Source organism: Vigna angularis, chromosome 11, assembly GCF_016808095.1.
Source record: "Vigna angularis cultivar LongXiaoDou No.4 chromosome 11, ASM1680809v1, whole genome shotgun sequence".
Classification (NCBI taxonomy): Eukaryota; Viridiplantae; Streptophyta; class Magnoliopsida; order Fabales; family Fabaceae; genus Vigna; species Vigna angularis.
Genome location: NC_068980.1, coordinates 23,421,265 through 23,443,204, shown reverse-complemented (window position 1 = coordinate 23,443,204; position 21,940 = coordinate 23,421,265). Strand labels below are relative to the sequence as shown.

General features: G+C 33.1%; 2 protein-coding genes across 6 annotated transcripts; one reads left to right on the top strand and one right to left on the bottom strand.

The window, feature by feature from the left end:
* Nucleotides 1–245: 245 nt before the first annotated feature.
* Nucleotides 246–12,265, bottom strand: LOC108333993 (uncharacterized). Of its 4 annotated transcripts, none has more exons than XM_052870425.1 (9): nt 11,994–12,264; nt 8,154–11,130; nt 7,999–8,079; nt 3,069–3,221; nt 2,424–2,587; nt 2,030–2,177; nt 1,810–1,932; nt 1,021–1,108; nt 246–641 (listed from the first exon to the last, which is right to left on the bottom strand). In XM_052870425.1, exons 2-9 carry the CDS (start codon nt 10,902–10,904, stop codon nt 457–459), a joined length of 3,693 nt encoding a protein of 1,230 aa, XP_052726385.1. In that variant the 5' UTR covers nt 10,905–11,130; nt 11,994–12,264; the 3' UTR covers nt 246–456. The 4 variants fall into 4 exon arrangements, with proteins under 4 accessions (XP_052726385.1, XP_052726388.1, XP_052726387.1 ...); XM_052870428.1 differs by having other exon boundaries at nt 8,154–10,407; nt 11,994–12,263; XM_052870427.1 differs by lacking the exon at nt 11,994–12,264 and having other exon boundaries at nt 8,154–10,642; nt 10,725–10,863.
* Nucleotides 12,266–17,743: 5,478 nt separating this feature from the next.
* Nucleotides 17,744–21,708, top strand: LOC108333478 (uncharacterized). 2 transcript variants are annotated; one of them, XM_052871182.1, is made up of 6 exons: nt 17,744–18,024; nt 18,134–18,197; nt 19,141–19,333; nt 19,556–19,629; nt 20,551–20,706; nt 21,468–21,708. In XM_052871182.1, the coding sequence occupies exons 1-6, from the start codon at nt 17,790–17,792 to the stop codon at nt 21,481–21,483; spliced, it is 738 nt and encodes a 245-aa protein (XP_052727142.1). In that variant the 5' UTR covers nt 17,744–17,789; the 3' UTR covers nt 21,484–21,708. The 2 variants fall into 2 exon arrangements, with proteins under 2 accessions (XP_052727142.1, XP_017424425.1); XM_017568936.2 differs by having other exon boundaries at nt 17,746–18,024; nt 21,463–21,708.
* The last annotated feature ends 232 nt before the right edge of the window (nt 21,709–21,940 follow it).

The following is a 21,940-nucleotide window of genomic DNA, read 5'->3' as shown; positions in this document are numbered from 1 at the left end:
CTTTTACCAGTTGGTTCTTTACATTGATGCAAAACAGTGGTTGTGTACAAACTTATCAATAGTTGTAGCGGTATAACTTAATGCATCTTTTAACAGTGATTTACTAAATTATAAGAATAAATAGATACAAAGTTCATAAATATAAGCAAATTTTGCAAAATTAAAGTAAATCTAAATCTACTTTCTAAGAGTTCCTAATTTCTAAAATTAAGAATTGAAAATAAAAAGACAAAGAATAAAATTAAGGGGCTAAATGACAAGTTTGAATTTGTACTAAGGTGGTCGAATGTACAACAAAAATTTAATCAGACAACCATTGAATCATCGAAAAAATATTAGTATACCAGATAGCATTTCCCCTGGTAATGAAATACAACTTTGGAGTACCATTCAATGAATAAATTCAGCAGTATCCAAGAAAAATCATCAATGACAACATTGGTATCAGCATGAGCATCATCTAGATGCTTTTTGGCCCGATGATTTAGCAGCTGCAGACATTATGCGCAATCGACGAGCTATTTCTGTGAAGGAGGGCCTAGCCGCAGGATTGGGTGCCCAACACTGCTCCATCAGTGTTCTCCATTCAGAATCACAATGATTTGGTATTGTTGGTCTTAATGTGTTATTCACAATCCCACCTGTTTAAGAAGAAAGCATTTGTAGCTGTATGATAAATAACTAACTACACGTAGTTGTCTGACACATTTTAGTATGATGCCTAGAGTCCTAGGTGTAAACCCCTGGGATTTCTCCTCCTTTTCAACTTCTATAACTGATATTTACACATTTTCATTTGAAAGTGGTAGTTCTTTTGAAAGCCCAACCCTCCCCAGTTCTCCAACCTTAATTCTCAACTTTGATCACTAATGTCACAAAAGCTGGTTTGCTCAGTTTTAAGAAACAACAGAAGAAGCTTTCCTAATATTTTAACTTCAATTAGAAGAAAAAGCCAATTTCAGGAGGATACAGCAAAAATGAAACTGCACAGAAATGAAAAACATAAGAAAAAGATCATACCTATGATTGCACCATAGTGCATATTGGCATATGGCTCCTCACCGGTTAGAATCTCCCATAATACTATGCCAAAGGAGAAAACATCAACCTACAAATAAAAATTCAATTTCAGCAATCAATAACTCCAAACGACAAGTTTTGCTGATAAAAACAAATGTGAATGTACACAGAAATAGAGGTGGTATAAAAGCATTGTAGATCTCCTATTCCCTTACAAAAAGATTCCAAAAGTACAATATAAACAGAAAAAATTGTATGTTTAAAATGTTCAAAGTCAAATATTTTACTTAAATTTATATTCCAATGCAAAGTTATCAATATTGGATAGCAGCACAGCAAGATGGCCTATATCCAGATATTTTTCAGTCAAATTAAATAATTTATGCAACATATATAAATGCTCGAAAATTAAAATCTAATAAAAAATTTGGAACAGTATTTACACTTCAATTTTTTTTTACGTTATAGAAAGTGACCGAGAAACTTCAACTTTGCCCCTAAAATACACCCCAAAGTGATGCTATTTTGAGGGCAAAAAGATATCTTTTATCTGAAACCCCTCGCTCTAGTGCTGCTAAAGGCCGCATTGTCTCATAGACACCCACTATAGCACTCAAGCAATAACTAGCGCTGAAACATGAGAGGAAGAACGTGATCCTAGATACAGTGAACTAATAAACAGACTTTTGCCACTATTTTAAAATCTACAAGAGAGACCAATACAACTCAGATCCTTAGATAAATGTGACCATAGAAGATGCATTTCATTCAAACAGATAAAAATTCCACCTTTTCTGAGACCTTGTTGCTGCTACCATTCAGAAGCTCTGGCGCCATCCAAGGAAGAGTCCCCCTCACACCACCAGAAACCAAGGTATTTCTTTTAATTTTTGATAATCCAAAATCCCCAACCTAGAAAAGAAAATTTCTTAGCCTTCTTAACCTCTAATTAATGCATAACATTTCATGTTCACAGAAAACCGAAGTAAAAGTCTCACAGGTTAGTTACCTTGCAAATAGGCCGCATAGGATCTTTCAAGTTCACCAGCAAATTGTCACATTTTAGGTCAAAGTGTACAATATTTTTTGAGTGTAAATATTCCATTCCAAAAGCTGCGTCCATCGCAATTATCAGTCTCTTACGAAAATCAAGATACCTGCAACAAAATTCAAATCCTTTAGTAAAATACATGAATTATCATCCATTTCGTATAGAAAAGGGACTTTTATTGTTTTATGGCATGACTTTCTCTTAAAATAAGAAGCAATAGTAAGCCTTGAACTGATATAATAGCACCATACTGATTATTTTCTTAATACAATGATCAGAAATAAAAAACAACATTTTAGGCAAAATTGGTTAATAAAACTAAATAACCAAAATGTTTTTCTAGGTGTGTTACCTATCCTTGCGAAGTAACACATGCCTAAGAGAACCATCCACCATGTACTCTGTAACAGTAGCCATTGTTCCTCCGGGTCCATCCTCCACTACACCATAAAATGCCACCACATTTGGATGATGAAGCTTGGAAAGAATATCAGCTTCCCGCCAGAATTCTACAGTCTGAAAAAGTAACGTCTGTTAGTGAGAAGGCCTTTCATGTAAATGTAGGGAGAAGGAAAAAAAGAATAAAGTTAGGACATAGCTAAACTGGAAAGTCATAGTGATAGAGGCTGGAAGGTTTATGAGAGGAGGAGGAAGAGTAGAGAAAGTTAGAAAGGTAGGGGGGAAGGTTGGTTAGAAGCCTAACTGTGATAACAGTTACGAGGAGGCGGGAATGAGCTGCTATAAATAGAGCTCTTGCATTTCTGTTTCGGGCAGTTAATGTTCTTTTGTTAAAGACAGGAATTTGGCCTGTGGAGGGGGATTAGGCTCCCGTATAGATCACTATACTTGTACATTTGTTGATTTGGCAATACAGAAACACTATTCTTTCCATCTGAGTTCTTGTTTGTTAGTATCTGTGAGTGAGTTGGATAGGTTTCTTTTCCAGAAACCTAACACATAGTGCATGCCATCAAACATAAATTAAATTTTAACTTACCAGTCTCTCTTGCTCAGATGATCGACCAGTGAAGCAGATTTTTTTTATTCTTTTGATGGCAACATCTGTTCCTCGCCATTTTCCATGATACACGGTGCCAAAGGTACCTGAACCCAGTTCCTTCAGCTCTTCAAGATCATCATTCATTATGACCTACAATTTGCATTAAAATAAAGGAAAAAATGAATTAAAGATTTCAAGGCCAGTGATCAAGCAACCCTAAACCCTAAAAGAAAAAAGCAAGTCAATGAATCTGAAGCCCATGAATATTTGTGAAGGCATAAAAATCAGCTAGTTGGTTTAGAAGCATGCACTTTAGGGCTGGGCGCAGTTTACTTAAAAACTATAAACTATAGTTATCTGTACTCTTTTATACTTAAAAAAAAACTTAAACTATTTTTATTAAAACCTAGTTAACTGTTTAACAATTCAGTTTAAATATACTGAACTTATTTTATTTTTAATACAGTTAACTGTACTATGGTTTAGGTTTGCGATCAAAAATTTCTCCTGCCTCATTACATTCTTTTCTCAGTATTTCTATGGTTGAAGGCTCCCGTGGAAGGTTCGCAAGCTCGTCGCCGTTGAAGGCTCGTTGCCGTTGAAGGCTCGTTGCCGTTGAAGGCTCGTCGTTGAAGGCTCGTCGTTGAAGGCTCGTCGCCGAAGGCTCATCGCCGTTGAAGGCTTTGCCGCATTCTGCCGTCGTCAAACTGTCGAAGGCTCTACATAACATTTCTCTCTTAGCGAGAAGTAAAGGCATATCACTCTGCAACCCAAAAGTACAGTTGTTTTTCCTTTCCCTTTAAAAAGGATAAATAAAATTGGACAGCGATGCACATTAGGGTGAATCCACTGGAGTAACAATTGATTTTCTTTTGGATTTTGTGGGAGTTTTAATTGTTTAAGAAAATTTGATTTTATTTGCCCTTTTGGATAAGAGTAGATTCTCTACCCTATAAAGTTCTAGATTGATTAATAAAGAGAGAGGTCAATGACTTTTGCTGTGTTGTGTCTTTTTCTTTGTTAATTTTAGGTTTCTTTCAAAATTATGTATGTTAGTGTTGTATGTTGATCAAAGCTTAGAATTTTTATGAGGAATTTGATGGAAACTAATGAAAGATTGTTGCTTTGGAAGGGTGTTATATGATCTTTTTTGCATTATGTCCATTGGGTACATTGGTTAACTTTGTTTTTAATGTTAACTCCCTGTTTAGACAGGCTTTCAGGGGTGACATTGGATAATTAGTTTATTTTGATTGAAGCAGGATAGAGTTTAGGAGAAATTTGTGTGGATTTGGGAAATCATTAAGTGATTGTATGCTTTGGTTTGTATTTGCTGGCCTTAGATTTTATTCCAAACGCGGTAATAATGTTGCTAATGTTCATAATCAGATGTAATCGTGTAAATGATGATGTGTAATTAATTGGGACAAAGATTAAAGAAAACACTAATAAGATAGTAAGGATGGGTTGGAAGAAAGATTTTGACCATATAAAACATTAAATTGGCATACCCAACACTAACTTGAGAAGAAAGATTTAGTTATCATCAGAGAAACGAGAGGTTCATGGTTCAAATCAAAATGGATCCAGATAATTTATCAACACGCAAAAATGATGTAATATACAGTGAAATTGATCTGGATGTGTCACCATCATCATCACTGGATGACAGTCCCTCAGAAAGTGAGGGGATTTCTTGTGATCCTCATGAAGCTCCTTTTGAATCTCCAACCATTATCCTTCAGGTGAATTATCATTATCCTTTTGAAGCTCCTTTTGGCATTTTCATTATCCTTTATTATATTCAGTTCATATTCTTCCAGTGATGACTTAGTTAGGGTTGATGATAGGCCGTGTGATTTTTGAAGGAAACCCAGAAAGTTATGGTGAGGGAGAATACCTTCTCTAGTCAGGGTCAAAAGGAAGGGCTGGAGCCAACATCTACCTTTGTTCATTTGAATGTGATACATGCTGATTTATATTTGATCTGTTGATTTGAATCTTTACCTTTGTTGATGGAAAGAAGATAAATAAGTCAAAAAAAGGAAGACTTGGATCTACTGAAACCCATAGTCCTGAACTACATAGGGGAAAGCACAAAAAAGGTCAAGACACAAATCAAGAAGGTATCGATTTTGATTTCGTATTTGGTTATGGTTTATAAATTCCACATTCTAATATAAATGCTTGCTTGTGAAGAACATACAATAGCTTGTGGTTTATATATCTTGTGGTTTTATGTGTTGTGGTTTATTTATTTTATTAGCATATTGCATGTTGTTTGGTTATGAGTATTCATAGCTGCTGTCTCATTGAATGATGCCACATTTATTTTTCTTGACATAAACATTTATATGTATAGAAGGGGCTATAGATGTAATCTTTAGTGAACACTATCAAAAAGTTGGTTGACACGATATTGTCTTTGGTGTTAGATCTGTGTTATCACTTCTGCTATGCTTTTAATTATTTTGGGTCTTTTATTAGCTTTGTTAATGTTCTTTATGGAGAAATTGGTTTTCTGATTTTGGAAATTTGGTGACTTTTTTTCCTATTCTGAAGTGTGTGATTACTGGATTTTTATTTAGTGAAATTCATTTCAGAGCTGATGAATTGGATGTCAACAAATGGAAAGGGATATTGAACGTCCTTAGCAAGGGAGAAGAATGCATCATAAAACTTGAAGATAAGAGCTCGGGTAAAACCACATGGAATCTGCTTCTAATATAATGTACAATTTTTTCTTTATTTTTTAATGTTATGATGAAATATATAACTAGGTGAATTATATGCTCGAACATTTTTAAGAGGAGAGCCGCATCCACTGGAGTATGTTATTGACAGCAACGAGTGGTTTTTGCAGATTGCTGATTCATGATGATTTCAAGGACAGTTTTTTAGTTCAATTTAGTTAATCTGAACTAAAAAATAGTTCAGTTCAATTACTCTGTACTATTTTTTAGTTCAGTGTAGTTTTTTTGAACTGGTTTGTAGTTAACTAAAAAATTTTATAGGGCAGTACAGTATAGTACATTTTGCCCACCCCTACTTTTATAAGGAATTCCATTGCACTTCACAAGGGCAAATGAGGGAAGAAAAAAATGTCCAAGACACATACCAAAACCAAGAACGTTATTGACTTTTCCATAAAATGCACTGATAGTCTACATGATATAGATCATGTCAAAGAAACATTCTACCAAAAACTTGTTGAATAGAAGCTATCAATATCAGTGGTTACAAGAACAATTTAAATTAGCTCCCCAAGTAAAGTGTTGTAAGCTTTCTTTTGAAGTAATTTCATAAGGTAAAGTCTGCTGGAATGAACTATTAGGAAGTACAGGGAAAACAGTACGAGCAGTAGTTGACACTAGACAAATAATTTGATTATTTACTCTAGGTACAACCCTATTTTTCATCAAATTTTTGGTCCAGTAAAGCACACCCCTTTTCATCGAAGAAGGACCACTAAAATTATTAACATACTGTAAATATTTTTGAAGCCTCAGTAGTGAGCACAATCAAGTAGCACTTAACAACTAAAGAAAGACAAAGAAGGCCTAACTATCTATGGTCATTAAGTTCAAAAGACATATTTACACTGTATTGCATCATCAACACAAAATATAAAGAAATCTTAGAGTGAATTCCACTTGAGAATGTTGTAACACAAACATCAAGCAACAGCAATCCACATAAAGAAATGTCTTAGTCTCCACACATTGTGTTAGGATATAAGGAGAAGGAGAAATCAGTTAAGATAGTTAGAATATTAATGAGTTAATTAGTTATTTGAGAAATTACTTAGATATATAAGGGAAGCAGGATAGGAGAGGGTGATATTCATTTTGTAGATTGACAATTAGTTCTCTGTGAAAAGAGAAACCTTTTGTGAAGTGAAGGGTTTCTCCTTTCACAAGGAGCTAATGCTCAATCTACAAAATGAGTATCCCCTCTCTTATACTCCTATCCTTCTTCCCCTATTTATATTTAACTATCTTAACTGATTTCTCCTTTCTCAAGTATAGGAATAATCCGTGATATTTTATTTTATGAGATGCATCAGCTTCATGTACACAGGAGCCTACTGATAATTTTAATAGGAAAAACTTATACAACTGGACAACAAATCCCTGTGATTATGGGATTGTTTCTACATAAACAATCCTAGTATTAATAGCAAGATACTCTAATGATATAGAATAAAAATGCAGTAAGGCTAACATATAAAACTTCCTGAAATGTATCAGCAACAATCAGCAATAATCATTGTTTTCACACGCTTTGAGCAGGAAATTTCTGAACATCCAAAATAAGAAGGAATCAACGACTACTGATGCAATGAGAAACTGAAAGGCAATGATCATTGGTGACTGGTTAGTCAAGGGTTTGAATATAAAATCAACCTCATGACATATGCAAGGGTAGGCGACGCATAAACAATCTTCTTCCCATACCATCACCTAGTGAGGAACCTTGTGGTACCAACGTACATTAGTATTTTATACAAGCTGTAAGGAATTTAAATGCCATTTTTCTAAATATAGGAGATTGGAAGTAGAAAGAAACATTGGGGGATTTTGTTATTATTGCAATTTCTGTGACACTGAGAATTTAAATGAAAATACGAGGATGTGAGTGGATTAACATGATCAGGTCATGTTTATCAATAAAATACAAGCCTCCTAATCTACTGCAAAGTGCAAACTAAAATTTTCAACCACAACCTAATCAACTCTTGATAATTAAATGAATAATTAAGAACCACACCAGGAAAATTTGCATTCTCAATATTATTCTAATTAGCATCTATTTTATAAACTACAGATGTCGGATAACCAGTGATGAACTTTCTTCAGCAAAATCTCTTTAATTCCCGTACCCACAATTGCAAACACAAGAATGCACTCATGAATAAGCATCTTACCTGCAAAGAACTCGTATCAATCTCTTCCAAAGAAGGATCAGGAGGATGTAGATTGTTATTCCTTTTTTCAAACATCCCAACCTAAGTAATAAGAACTTTTGTAAGCATATACACATTTATAAATACTTCAAAACCAAAAATAGTTAAAATCATACCTCGCATTCTGACTCTTGAGCTCTTATGTTTTCCATCATGGCATCAAATTGCATGCTTTCAATATCATTCACTTGGGAATGATCATAGTTAGACTTTCTTTCTCCTCCAGTTCTTCCAAGCAAATTTTCTTCAACAAAATCGAGGTGGGACTCTGCATGGTTCAGAGAAACTTCATCAGTTGTTAAAGGTGTAACATGTTGAGCTCTATCATCTCCAACCACTTTTCCTATTGCAGGTGCAAACCCAAGATGATCTTGGTCAATAAGAGACACATTATCAGTGCCTGCTTGAGCCAATTTTTGAAAATACGACCATCGTTTAGGATCACAATTTTCCATGTTTACGCTTAAGCCCACTCCATTTGAAGTTAATTGATGGAAACTAGAGGGGTCTTCTTCAAGTACTGCTTTAGAGAATATATCAGTGAAAAATTCACGGGGAAACCGATCATTAATATCAATAAGGATGTCACCATGTGCTTGGTTCATAATGACATCAGAAGGAAATTCTTCAGAATCATCATCAATATTCCCATTTAGAGATACAGGTAAGGCTTGCACATTAACATTGTCATTAGACTCTTTCACAGAGGTATCACCCCAGTCAACCTCTGGAAGAGTGGATGCAGGATCATTAAGAATCTTACCAGAAGAAACCTGGTGCAAATTCTGCAAGTCAGGTTTACTGGCTTTTGTCTCATCAATCAGGGGTTTGTTATAGCTATTGTTACCATTAATTTTCATTTCCAACTCAACAACATTATCTTTATTTAACACATCTGTGTGTCCTTCATTGTCCAATAATACCTGCCTCAGCTCAGGATTCACATGCTCAGTTAGCTTTGATTTTATCTGAGTGTTTGCATCAGGCGGCTGTTTGTAGATTTGATTATTGACAATCCCATTTTCAACTGCAAATACATTTGCATGCAACGGATTTCCTATGATGCTTAATTCCTCATTTAGATCAGACAGATTTCCATCATGCAACTTGTCAACAGATTCTGTAACTGAATGTGGTGGGTTGATATCAGAGAGTAAATCTGGAACATGAAACTGAGAGCTGTGTGTATCATCAGATTTTGAGGACCGGTTCAGCAACTCTACTTGTTCGCGTGGAATTCTCTCTGAATAGTAAACTCTCTTAGGAAGAGGAGGAGGATGAAGGGAACTCAAGTCAGAAGCATTGGAGTGGGAATCAACATAAGTAGGACCAAATGCACTGCTTGTGGAAGAAGTCTCTTCATAATCTTGGCCCTTGTTCACGCTTGGTGGATGCAATGGAAACCCCTCTGACACAGTAACTACAACAGATGCTTCAGGAAAATTATTTTTCATGTAACCATTAAGCAGTTGAGCAGGAGCGGGTGATGGTAATTCTGATGCCAAAACTTTCCCAGGGTCACTTACTTGTGGAATTGAACTAGTAACCATCTTGTTTGCCAATGTTGTTGGTATTTCTGAATTTTGTACTTGTATTCCTCGAGGAGGAAGGCCTTCATTTAAAATCCCTTGTTGATTGACAAGCATATGGGGAGGCATAATCATCGGGGTCTCTCCAATAACAGGTTTATGACAAAGATCAAGGCCTTCATTAATAAAGTATTGATCACTAAGTTTGCCATGGCACATCATTTGATCACTATAAAACAGTGGATACTTTTCATATGAATTTGAGGAAGTTGGTAGCACTGATGGTGAAAATTGAGAAGCCAATGATGAGTCAAAATTGTTAGTTGGGGGAGGATTTCCTTGTACAATACATTCTATACCAACTCTATTATTAGTCTCCCTGTCAATACTTTGCCTGTTCAATTCATTTATGTCATTTGCAGAAACGCTGACACCAATCATTGTAGTGTTTTTTCTTGATCCCAAGTCCATGCCATTAACGGCAACAACAAACTGAATCTCAGAATCATCACCCATACTGCTGAGACCAAATTGAGCATCCTCCAAATCACTCATTGAGAACAAAAACATCCTAGGTTTTTGTGATCCTTCCCTATCTTGTAGATGATTACATTCCTCCATCATATTCTGCAAATCCTCATCAGATGACACAGATACCAAAGCATCAAGATCTTCCCCAGGAAGCTGATACTTGATTGCATAAACCTGACTATAGATTTGAAATGCTGTCTGCATGAGCTCCAGCCAAGATATGTCCTTTCTTAGTCGAAGAATACGTGTTTGGCCTCCAACATACCTTAGATTTCCATCGCATGGTCGTGGCAATATTTTACCGCCAAAGCTGCAAAGAAACTTAATGATCATTGATCTATCATAAGCTCCAAAAGAGCCATACCCAGGCACAAATTGTCTATTATCCTGATTCAATGAAGTTCTTGGCATTGATTGAATAGACCCATAGTTGATTCTGTCTCCAGGTAAAGATGTACTCGTTGTATCAAATTCTTTTGGATATTTCTCAGCCATTGAGAACATAGAGATATCAGATCCACTTTCAGATCCTGCATGGTTGATACCTAAAATGCCTTTTAGTTCCATATAACCTGGGGTATAATTCGAATCACTAACATTTGATAATACAGGCTTACTCATATTCACCTTATCTCTCATAAACTCAAGAGCAAATTCTTCACCTGTCTGTATAGAGTAATTAAGTACAGGTTTAACTTCTGATGTATTAAAGTCAACTAGTCTTCTATGGGTATGTGTGCCATCCAAATGGTCCTGCACCACTGGCTGTGATCGAGACTGGTGCCATTCATCAACTCTAGATTCCATGTTACTGTACGTATTATCAAATCTTAATTGTTCAGTCACGCCATTTTTTTCCTCTTTATACTAGAAAAATGCATTACAAAATTGTTGAAAATTGAGGCACTACAATTTTAGTAACTGGGCTGTTTTAAACACCGTATAAATATTTGAAGCATCTGCAATCTTGAAAACTGTCAAGAACTGTTGTACTTTTTCTCCCAAATCGCAAATTAAATATAAAGCAAACTCCCTGAAAACAAAATTGAATCAAGACAAGTTCCAGAAATTAATTAACATGAAATAAGATGTCACAATATATGGAAACAAATACATGACCTGCCTGCATACAATATATGCTAAGCAAAAAAATAGAATAACCATAAAAAAGGATCAGCACATTGGCGTACCTTTTGCTAAATTAACATTAACAAATTCGGATGCAATAACTAACTTTGGTACTAATGATGAATTTAGGGCAATAAAAAGAGAATGAATTTAGTGGACAACTTTAACTGCATTTCCATGCCTGAAAGCTGTTATGTCACTGGAGCATGACTTCAATGACTACAAATTAAAGAGACCAGGCAAGCTCGCAAATGTCTCAGTAAGTTCTCAAATATACTGCAAAGATGACACTGACATTGACATCTTATATAAGCTCTTCTGTCAACTAGTATAAAATGTTTAGGTACTGAATTCCCCTAAGCTTTTGGTCATCTTGTAAGCATAAAAACTGGCAAAACGATTGCATTCAGAGTGTAAAGCATCTAGTATTCAAACACAGTTGCATGTAGCAGCTAAGCCAGAGCCCATCACCATCACCAATCAGAACAGAAAATGAAACACTAATAAACAAAAACATAACTAGACAACAACGGAACACAGTCAGAACCCTTCAACTCCATCTCAATCCCCAAACCCAAGTTAACCAATCTAGGGTTCTGCCTACAATACTTGAGCTTCACAATGAGGCACAAAAAAAAACAACTAGAAAAAAAAAAACAACAAACAAAGAGAATCTGAAAAGCAGCATAATACAGACAGGATATGAAACTGAATCTAGACACCCAATGACGAGAAAAAAAGCTAATAGAAAACAAAACTTTATCTTACCCATTGCTCTCAGCTCAAAAGATGCAGCTACGGGCCAAGAAGGGATCACAGTAAACACCAAAATTTGCATTCGAAAACAGAGGTTTGAGAGCAAAATGAGATGAAACCACTTGTATTTTTCTCCTCTGAATGTCACAGTAACGTTGGTTTCACACCATAGCGTGAACCAACTTGTACTTCAAGTTGTTGAACTCCTTTATGCAGAAAAAGACTTCTTTTCTCTCTCTACCAGTTGCACCCACCGTCCTTTCCGTTTTCGTTTATGCCGAAATAGTTTTATAATTATTCTTTTATTGATTTATATTTATTTCTGCATTTAGTCAAACTAGAAAACGTGACCAATCTAGCTCCTTCCTTACAGATAAATACAGAAGGGACAACGTGACCAATTCTCTGCAACCAACTTCTTTTTGTTCAATCATGTGTGTTGATGTTCTAAAATATATTAGACTTATATGATTCAAAATGGATTGATTTTTATATATAATAATTGGTGGTAGTACATTCTCTTTTATGATAATAATATATATAATAAAAAATTTATTATTATATTTAAACGTATATAGAGTTATTTATAATCACATTAATATATAATAAAGTTATTTATTATAAAGTTATTTAACTTTATAAATTTTGTTTTTCCTTTTGCCAACACTTTTTATTAGATTTGTACAATTATTTTCCTAACTTCTTACTTTATCATTTTTGCCTTTCCCTAACCTCAATTCTTATTGAATTATTTGTAATATTTTATTATTTGAGATTTTTCTTATATTATTTTGTTGTTAAACATAACAATAATTCATTAGGTTATATTTGACATCATTAATTCTTCATATATGTTTCTAGTAAGATCTTTTAAGAGGTAAGACAAAAGAATATCTTCTATAAAAATATAGCACGTATAAATATTCATATGTTTTTACTTGTTGTATTATATAATGTTGAAAACTATATATTTTATTGTAATGCACTGTTAGGAAAAAAATTATGTGTATAAGTGATGGTTATTAGACTAATGAGATATGATACTAACCTTCTGTATTTTCTATGTTTCATATTATCTTATAAAAACACATATGGTAATATAAGGTTTGTTGAAATTTGATCTAATTATATGATTAGATAAAAAGTTTTTATCACTCTCTCATTAACACTATGTTCAGTTGAGATGAATTAACTATTTACTAAAAAAAAAAGAAAAGTACGGATTTGCAAGATGGAATATGTTCATTTGGGTGGATATGCGAAGATTATTCAAGTGGATTTGTAGGATATTCACATTTTCGGTCACCCACTAAGAAGCTGAGATTTGGAGTGATTTGGTCTGAAATCTCATATTTGCCCTTAAAGAAATAACACGTAAAGTATTTGGTTCCAACTATGAGAAGAAATGTGCTTCTTGGTTGTATTCGATTCTCGTTGGGTTTTATCCGCTTCACCTCACATGTATTCGATTCCCCCTCACATTTATTCGGTTCCCCCTCACCATTCTTTTAACCTGACTCCTAAAGCAAAATGTCTCAGTGCTTGGTTATATTGTATTAGACAAGTCAATTTATGAGTATAATCTCTGTTTTTTTTTTCATTTGCTTTCTTATTTTAAATTGGGATCGGACGTAAAGTTTTGTGAATGACCAGTGTAAACTTTTTTACTATGATTTGTTCGACATCTGAATTGTTTTACTAAATTATTTCTTTTTTACATTTTAAAAATTAATTTTAATAATTAATTTTAATTTTTTTTTCTCTTTATAAACATTTTTAATTAAATACAACATTAATAATTATAATTTTATATTATTTTTATAACTAGAAACAATTTAGCAATATTTAATTTCTACCAATTAAACAAATTTTTTTTATCTGTCACATTAATCAAATCCTACACTAATTCTTACAAACTTTACTTCTAAATCCACTCTCAATTATCTCTAAATCCACTCAAATAAACAACAAAAAATTTACTCCAAAATCCTCTCAAATTCATGCACTCACTCTCCCAAGTGAACACAGCCTAAGTGTTTTCACTCAAAAAGTGTTTAGACTTTTCTTTAAAAACAACACAAAATTTATAAAAGGATTGATTGATTCACTCAAGCACTCAAAGACCTAAAATAATATGTAAAACTTTCAAAATATTAAATCATAAGAGCATCCTTTAATGTGGATAGGAAAAAAATCATCAAACACTTATGACAATTGTAAAGAGACAAAGCAAATGACAAAACTATAAAGAATTTAAAAACAAATTAGAAAAAGTAAATAAAGAAATCTAAACCAAATAAGACACTATATACTATATGAGATTCAAAATAAAGCAAGGAAAAACTAGAAGAAGACCATGAGGATAAAACTAACCAACTAGTATTATCACAATATTCATATTAAAACACATGAAAAATGGTTTTGTCGTGCCTATTACAAACGTTATTTAGTGTACTCAATTATTTAGATGTTAGTCATGACCATTGCATGCAAGTTTTTTTTAACAATCATCAGGGATTATACATCATTATGTTAGTCTTACAAATAGGTGAAATTGTTATAAAAAGCAGGTTATGGATTAATATTGTAAACAATGACATTTTTTTGGTTAATTGTATTTGTTACTTGTAGTTATAACCTAAAAATGAAACAATTGCAAGTTAAACTTACAATAACCAATGAGATAACCTATCACACAAATTAAATAAATCATGAATTTAATTAAAACTATTACATGTGTCTCGTGAAAGGAACTAAAACTATTAAATAAATAAATATCTTGAAATGTCAATTTAAATAAATTTAGATAGTTGATCCATGTACAACATGTGACCTTCTTTTGTACACTACTTAATCATTTCATAAGCTAGTTGAAGTGCAATTTGAGTTTTTTCTCATATACAAGATCCTTTAAACCTGTGATCACAATTAATCATCCTTGAAAGTGTGGGCAGGATTCATCTACATATACTATGTAATGATTACAAGAATAAGTGTTAGTACAAATCCTAAAATAAACAACAAAAGGACAAAAGTAAAGTTTTTCTGTAATCATTACCATAAAAGACAAAAGCAACTAAGTGAACAACATAAGGAATTCCAAGTAAAAGTTGTACGAATAGGATTTTTGCTTATCTCTTGGATGTGTTATTATAGTGTCGTCTTTAAGTGTTCTATTAGTGGACGTTTGTCCTTATGCTTGAGGCTTATCTTAACATGACTTAGATTAGCGTTGTAGTCAGGCTTAGACTATATGTACCTTCTACACCGCTCTTTCTTGAATCTGGGTATTACAACGCTGGATTATAATATGTTATTGCAATTCGGTACTACAACGCCAAGTCACTCCTACTCTCGAACAGTGAAAAGTCAGGTTCTTGTCTCTCTTTCTTGTCTATAATTGCTAAATTCCTCTTGTACTTAGCCTTAGAACGTCGAGTTGATATTGTGCTTTAGGCAACAGATTGTCGAGTTCATTCTTGTATCTGGACGCTTGGATGCCATGTTTATTTATACTCAGCACATTAAGTTTGTCTACCTTGGTGTTTGGAACACTGGGTTGCTCTTATACTTGATCATTGTTAAAACAAGACAATCTCGTCTATAGAACCCTTGTTGAAGTTTAACTAAACAACATGAAACGAAGAAGTCTCGAAGAATGGAAAACAAACACCAAACGCTAGGACAAAAATTCTAAGTTAGGAAGAAAGTTATCCACATAATAGAAAGTCTCGAAGAATGGAAAAAAAACACCAAACGCTAGGATGAAAATTCAAAGTTAGGAAGAACGTGTATACACACAATAAGAAGTCTTATAGGATAGAAAACAAACATTAAGCCCTAGGACAGACAGAAACTCCAAGTTAGAAAAAATAGGTATCCACACAACAAGTCTAAATCACCAAGAAGAAAAGATGTAAACGATCTTTTCAAAAAGAAGTCTAACACACATAAAATCACAGTAAGGTCAAACTAGGCTATGACACTAGAAACATAGGATAAGCAAAAACGTAAACACTAGCTGGATACAACATAAGAAAAACGTAATTAGACTAGCTAAAGAAAAGTTTAAGAAAACACTTAAAAAACAATAGGATTGTAGAAAAACACAAACAAAGCATTAGAAGTAGGGCAACTTAGGAAAACCTTTAGGATTGAAGAAAACATAAAAACACCTAAAACAAAACACTCGAATGCAATGCTAAACTACTGTTAAGTCAAAAGCGTCTAAGAGAGTTTAAGCTAAACATGTAAGCTTACTATACCCAAAGGGTATTCGGTTGAACTCTTGGAAAGAAAAAGTGTCAAGACAACGAAAACATTTTAAAAGCCTAAATCTAAAACACCAAAGAAAACATAACATGTTAAACACCATTACTCTTAAAAGGCAAAATCATAAAAAGTGTTTGCATCAATCTAAATGATACCATGAGCTAAACTATTACTTCGTCCAATGATGAAGTTCCTATTCAACGCCCAGTATCCTTAGAAGAAAAGCTCATTTGTTAAACGCTACCTCAACTGTAGAAAATGAAAATCACTTTGTTGTTCTGAGCAAGCATTAAATGATATTAAATGCTCAACGTTCAAAAACAACAAAAGTAACATCTGATGAATGAACTACACATCAAAACCCTAAACAAACCAATAATAGGTGTCAGTAACAAGAAAGGCATTCACGGAATGTTCATGTCTTAGAAAATCATGACACAGTACCTACGTCTAAATAAATCATGAAAACAACAAGTAAAACACTAACCAAGAAAGAGTCTCTTACAAACTAAACGATATCAACTACAAACAAAACAAAAGAAATCATAGAATCTTGAACAAACGTTGAAAGCATTTAAAAACATCAAAGCCAACAGGAAATAGGACATACATACAGTACAAACTTTTGTTCTATCTTGTGTAGGATGATTACTACAAACGTTCATATGCTTCATCTTATAAGAATTAAAATGAACGTTGGAAGAAGATAAAAGAAGAATGAATTGTTCATCAAAAGTTGTGTCAAATGAGAAGTCAAATATGTTTTTGATAAAATTCCGAAAAGCACGTCTACTCTGACAAAAAGGCTCCATCCTGATAAACATCTACAACAATAGCCAAAAAAGATCAAATCTTGAGACAAGCCTCGTCAAACGGTCATATTATTAAGTCTCAAGACAAGCATCGTCAAAACCACTATAAATAGAAGATAAAAAGAAGAAGAAGATGATAATGAAGAAAAGATGAATATATAAAGACACCAAATATAAAAGGATTATCTCATAACATTTTCACTTGGAAAACATAAAACGCTTCGCAACCATGCGCTAAGCAAGCTAGGTTAAACGCTCAACGTTCTCAACCTAAAAGAATCTACTGCAATGTTAACACATCTTTAGCACATGTTAAATGAGTTGTCCACATGACAATTGATTTCTTAATCATAGTTGATCATTAACCAAGTAGTTAATTAAGCATAAACATTAAAACTATTATACAAATTGATAATTCTTTTTATGAGAGATAAAAGAGAAAAGAAAAGATCTTAGTTGAGATTAGTGACAAAAAATATAAAATAAATAAGGGTTACAAAATTATAAAATATAAAATAACTTTAGTTACAAAATTATAAAATTATAAATTAACAAATAAGAAAAATAAGAAAACAATATTATAACCACATCAACCAATTAATAAAATTCTAATTAAAAATACCTAAATTTATCATTTCCTTCAAAATTTAATTAAGCCTTACCCAACAAAACACCTTTGTATATGCCTTTTTCAACCCATGATGTTGTAGTATTCTGATTAGCAATGTTGTCTCTCAGGCGGTGGTTCTTTCCTTTAGCCACTCACAGCAGCCTTTCATGTTCTTCCCGAATAACCTTGTTTTTGGTTCCTCCTCTGATACTCAAGAACACCCTATGCAACAGTTCCAAAAAAAATGTTAGTTGCTACTCTGGGGAACCTAATAAGAAAAATGGGTTTTTCTCAGTTGCCAGTGACCTCCAATCTTCTTCTTCCTGCCCGAAAGATTCCCCCTTTTCAGGTACCATTTCCCTTTTGTCAGCCTCGATAATGTTGTCTTTGTGACAGTATCGTGAACCTGTGTGCATAATCTATTACGAATGTTGAAATGCCCCTACCTTTGTTTTCAGGTTTGGAGGATGCCTTGGTAAGTTATCTCTTTGGGAAGAAGAGGGCAACCGACATTGCTCACATGTACGTACAACTGGTTTTATCATATTATGTCCTGAAAATGAAAATACTTCTGTTTCCAAGATTTCTGCTTGCTTTTTCCATTTTTAGCTTAGTATTTGAGGGATTACTTAGTTTTTCTGCAGGATTTGTGTTCTTAATACCTCAGTGACTGAATCTTCTACTTTTAATTCTCTACAAAAACGTACTCTCATGTTTGCGGCCTTTAACTTTTCAATTTTGAGTTGCTATTGTTTCGTCTTATAAAATGGCAGATTGAAATTTCAAAATTCTGTTTTTCTCTCATGTATGCTGATATTCTAATCTAGAACTGTTTTGTCAACTTTATTTGTTGCGTCCAATAGTAACAGAGACAGTTTTTTTTAAGGTACGCATGGGCATATATTTTATGATTACGATAGTAGAAAATTACATTGCATATGATATATTATTTACATGGATGTTACACTTGGAATTGATCCCATGCTACATTTGTTTCACCCAGACAAAGGCTAAGCTATTAATTTTTTTGGGAACTCCTAAATCCTAATAATTTGTAGCAAAATTCTCTGATTCTGTCAGATAATTTGGGGAGCTTCTCTTACATATTTATTTCAGTTTCCATGCTTCTAAAAGAATAAGTTAAAAGTGAACATGTTTTATGCTTGTTACAGAAGACTATTTGGCACCCTTTTACTTTTTCTAAAATAGAAAAATAAGGTAAAAATGAAATGAACTTGTAGATCAACTAAATTTAGCTTATGCATAAGTTAATAATACGAATTTAGAAATATTATATTAGAAAATTCATATACATTATGCAGAAGTAAATTTTAGTTAATGGAGAAACTGATTTCATTTTTTCCTTAGAAGTGCTTTTCGTGAAAGTTGTCCTAGTACACTATATATAAATTGTTATGGTAGTAAAGCCTTGATAATAACTAAGTATATTTCTTATACTTACCAGGGTGTGGAAACAGGTTGTCCAGAAAGGAGACATTGTCATTGATGCTACTTGTGGCAATGGTTTTGACACCTTAGCAATGCTTAATTTAGTCGCTGATGATTCACATGACGGTTATGTCTATGCATTAGACATTCAAGAAGATGCTTTGAATAACACTTCCCTCTTGTTGGAAAAGTCACTTAGTTCTAATGAGGTTAGACTATATATGACCAAATAGTTTCAACTTTGAATTGCCAAAATATTGCATAAAATAGTCTATGTTATGTAGCCACTGAAAAAAGTTCTTGGATGATAGATAGATCCTGCTATAGTCTGAGAATTTGAACTGGCCTTGATCCTTTTAGTTTTGGTGTAGTTAATTTGACAACAATTAAGAACTTTCATGTCACCAACTACAATTTCAAAATACATGCAGCGACAACTTGTCAAGCTCTTCAATATCTGCCATAGTAAAATGGAGAATGTTGTTGCAAGGAATGCATCAGTTAGGTACTTGTTTCATGATCCCCTGTTCCTACTCCTTGTTCAGAAGCTGATGACAATAAATAACTGGTGTAGTTATTTTCATAGTAAACTCGTCTTTGAAATTGTAACCGTTCATCACTTTAGCTCTTGAGTTTATAAAATTATTGCTTTAGTTCCTAACTTTGCAAAGCATCATTCCCTTTACATCTTTACTTATACGAAATAAAAGTGGAAAGCAAAGGTGAGAAAAGGACTAAAAAAATTACTTTTGTGATTGATTAATACTGATAACGTTGGAGATAGGATTGAGGTGTAATTTAACTATATTCACTGAAATGAAATCTGTTTCATTCTTTATTTTTATAGATTTCTTGAAAAAAGAATTATAATTTCAGTCTTTATTCCTACTTGGTCTCATTGCATGAATCTTTTATGAGGCTGAAGAGAAATTTCTCTAGATTTCAAAACAATATATTAACATGCCATTCCATATGCACAGTCAGGCACCAAGGGCTGGTTTGATTATAGACTTAGGACTTGGTCTCACGTCCACTAAAATCGCAAGTGCCACAATTTTTCCTTAAAATATTGTCTTGTTTGAAATTCCTAATGTTTTATCACGGTTTTGTCTTTAAAATGTGTCAATAGAGTTAAGGAAAGAAAGTAAATAAAAGTTAGCATTTACTTCAACTCCTTAACCATATGAGATTTTTGGATGTATACTATCAAAACTATTTTCAAATAATAAGATAGCCTAAGATAACTAATTTTGAATGTAGATTTCATAAATTTTGATGCAACCGCCATTTTAAAGATAATCAATATTAGCTGCAACCCTGAATAATGATTGCATTAATGTATTTCTTATTATTAAACTATATGTCATGGTGAGCTGCTTCTTACACTTCGATGAAACATGCTTATCTATCTTAATATTCTGTATAGGCTCGTTGCATTCAACTTGGGCTATCTTCCTGGAGGTGACAAAGAGATAATAACAGTATCAGAAACAACATCACTGGCATTGGAAGCTGCCAAGAGAATTCTGATGCCAGGTGGTCTCATCAGCATAGTGGTGTATGTGGGGCACCCTGGAGGACGGTGATATTTCTGACCCTTTACCTTGTGTCATTAAGAGATCTTTGAAATATGCTAATTTTAAGTCCAGATTCTTTGTTGGTCTTTTGATGCTGGTTTTCTGTTGAGCCTTTAAAATACACTGATGTCAGCATCAAAATCAGTATCCACCAATGTATTTTGAAGACAGCAAAAGAATAACACCAAAGCACCAAAAACTCAGCAGAAAATTCAAATTCACAAATTTCCATCAATGTTTTGAATAATCTATGACTTTTTGAAGCTTCACTTGCTTCAGTGAAGACTTGAGTATTGCAATTACTCTTTTCATTTCTAATGATACGACTGTCTTGAAACTACAGTCCCTTTTTAGTAGACTTTGTTCTAATTGTGTGCTGTAATAATTATTTTTGACCAAAATACCCTTACTTATTTTAGTATAAAATAATGAATACTGTCAATTGCCTGCTTCTCATTCTCATGAAAAGTGAAGCAGATGAATAAGCCATTATTATTATTCTTTAATTAATTATAAAGGTGAAAGTAATTAAGTTTTAAAAAATTATATGGATAATCCCAAAACTCTTTAGGGTATTTTAGGAAAAAGCATTATAAATAGAGGCAAGTTTATTGCTATTAACTAAATTAACCAAATTTTTTTAATGTGTGAATTAGTTAAAATATTTCAATTACTTCCCTAATTATAAGACATATTATCTTGAAAAAAAAATAGTGTTCATCCACATGTTTAATTATTTAATATTTATGGTTTATTTCCAGTGAAGAATTGGAAGCTGTTGAATCTTTTGCTACTAAATTGTGTGTTGAGAATTGGATCTGCTGCAAGCTCCAGATGTTAAACCGTCCATTTGGTCCAATACCAATTTTCTTGTACCGAAGATGATGCTAATTAATTTAATACTGCTCTTGTTTCTGAGTTGTATTCACCCTATTATGATGATTATGCTAATTATTTCTGGTTGAATTATTATTTTTTTATATTCCTAATTAGAAATTTATCTATTACTTATTATCCAAATAAAGTAATTAGTTATGGAAAATAATGTGGCTCGTGGATTTGTTTGTTTATTTTCTTGAGAAAAAATATTTAAATTTGTTTATAATAACTGTTAACTATGTACTTTCATTTCCAGAAAATGAACAACTTATTTTTAAAATGTTTCAATATTTTTCAGAAGAGGTTACACGTAGATCAGCAAAGCTATTAATTATATAGTTTCTTTTGTTCATAACACCG

Excerpts from the sequence above, each read along its gene's own strand:
- LOC108333478 (XM_017568936.2), top strand. The coding sequence starts at position 17,790 with ATGTTGTCTCTCAGGCGGTGGTTCTTTCCTTTAGCCACTCACAGCAGC. Across the intron at positions 18,198-19,140 it reads GCAACCGACATTGCTCACAT|GGTGTGGAAACAGGTTGTCC; the intron begins GTACGTACAACT and ends TATACTTACCAG. Across the intron at positions 19,334-19,555 it reads AGTCACTTAGTTCTAATGAG|CGACAACTTGTCAAGCTCTT; the intron begins GTTAGACTATAT and ends AAATACATGCAG.
- LOC108333993 (XM_052870425.1), bottom strand. The coding sequence starts at position 10,904 with ATGGAATCTAGAGTTGATGAATGGCACCAGTCTCGATCACAGCCAGTG. Across the intron at positions 2,178-2,423 it reads GTGTTACTTCGCAAGGATAG|GTATCTTGATTTTCGTAAGA; the intron begins GTAACACACCTA and ends ATTTTGTTGCAG. Across the intron at positions 642-1,020 it reads GCACTATGGTGCAATCATAG|GTGGGATTGTGAATAACACA; the intron begins GTATGATCTTTT and ends CTTCTTAAACAG.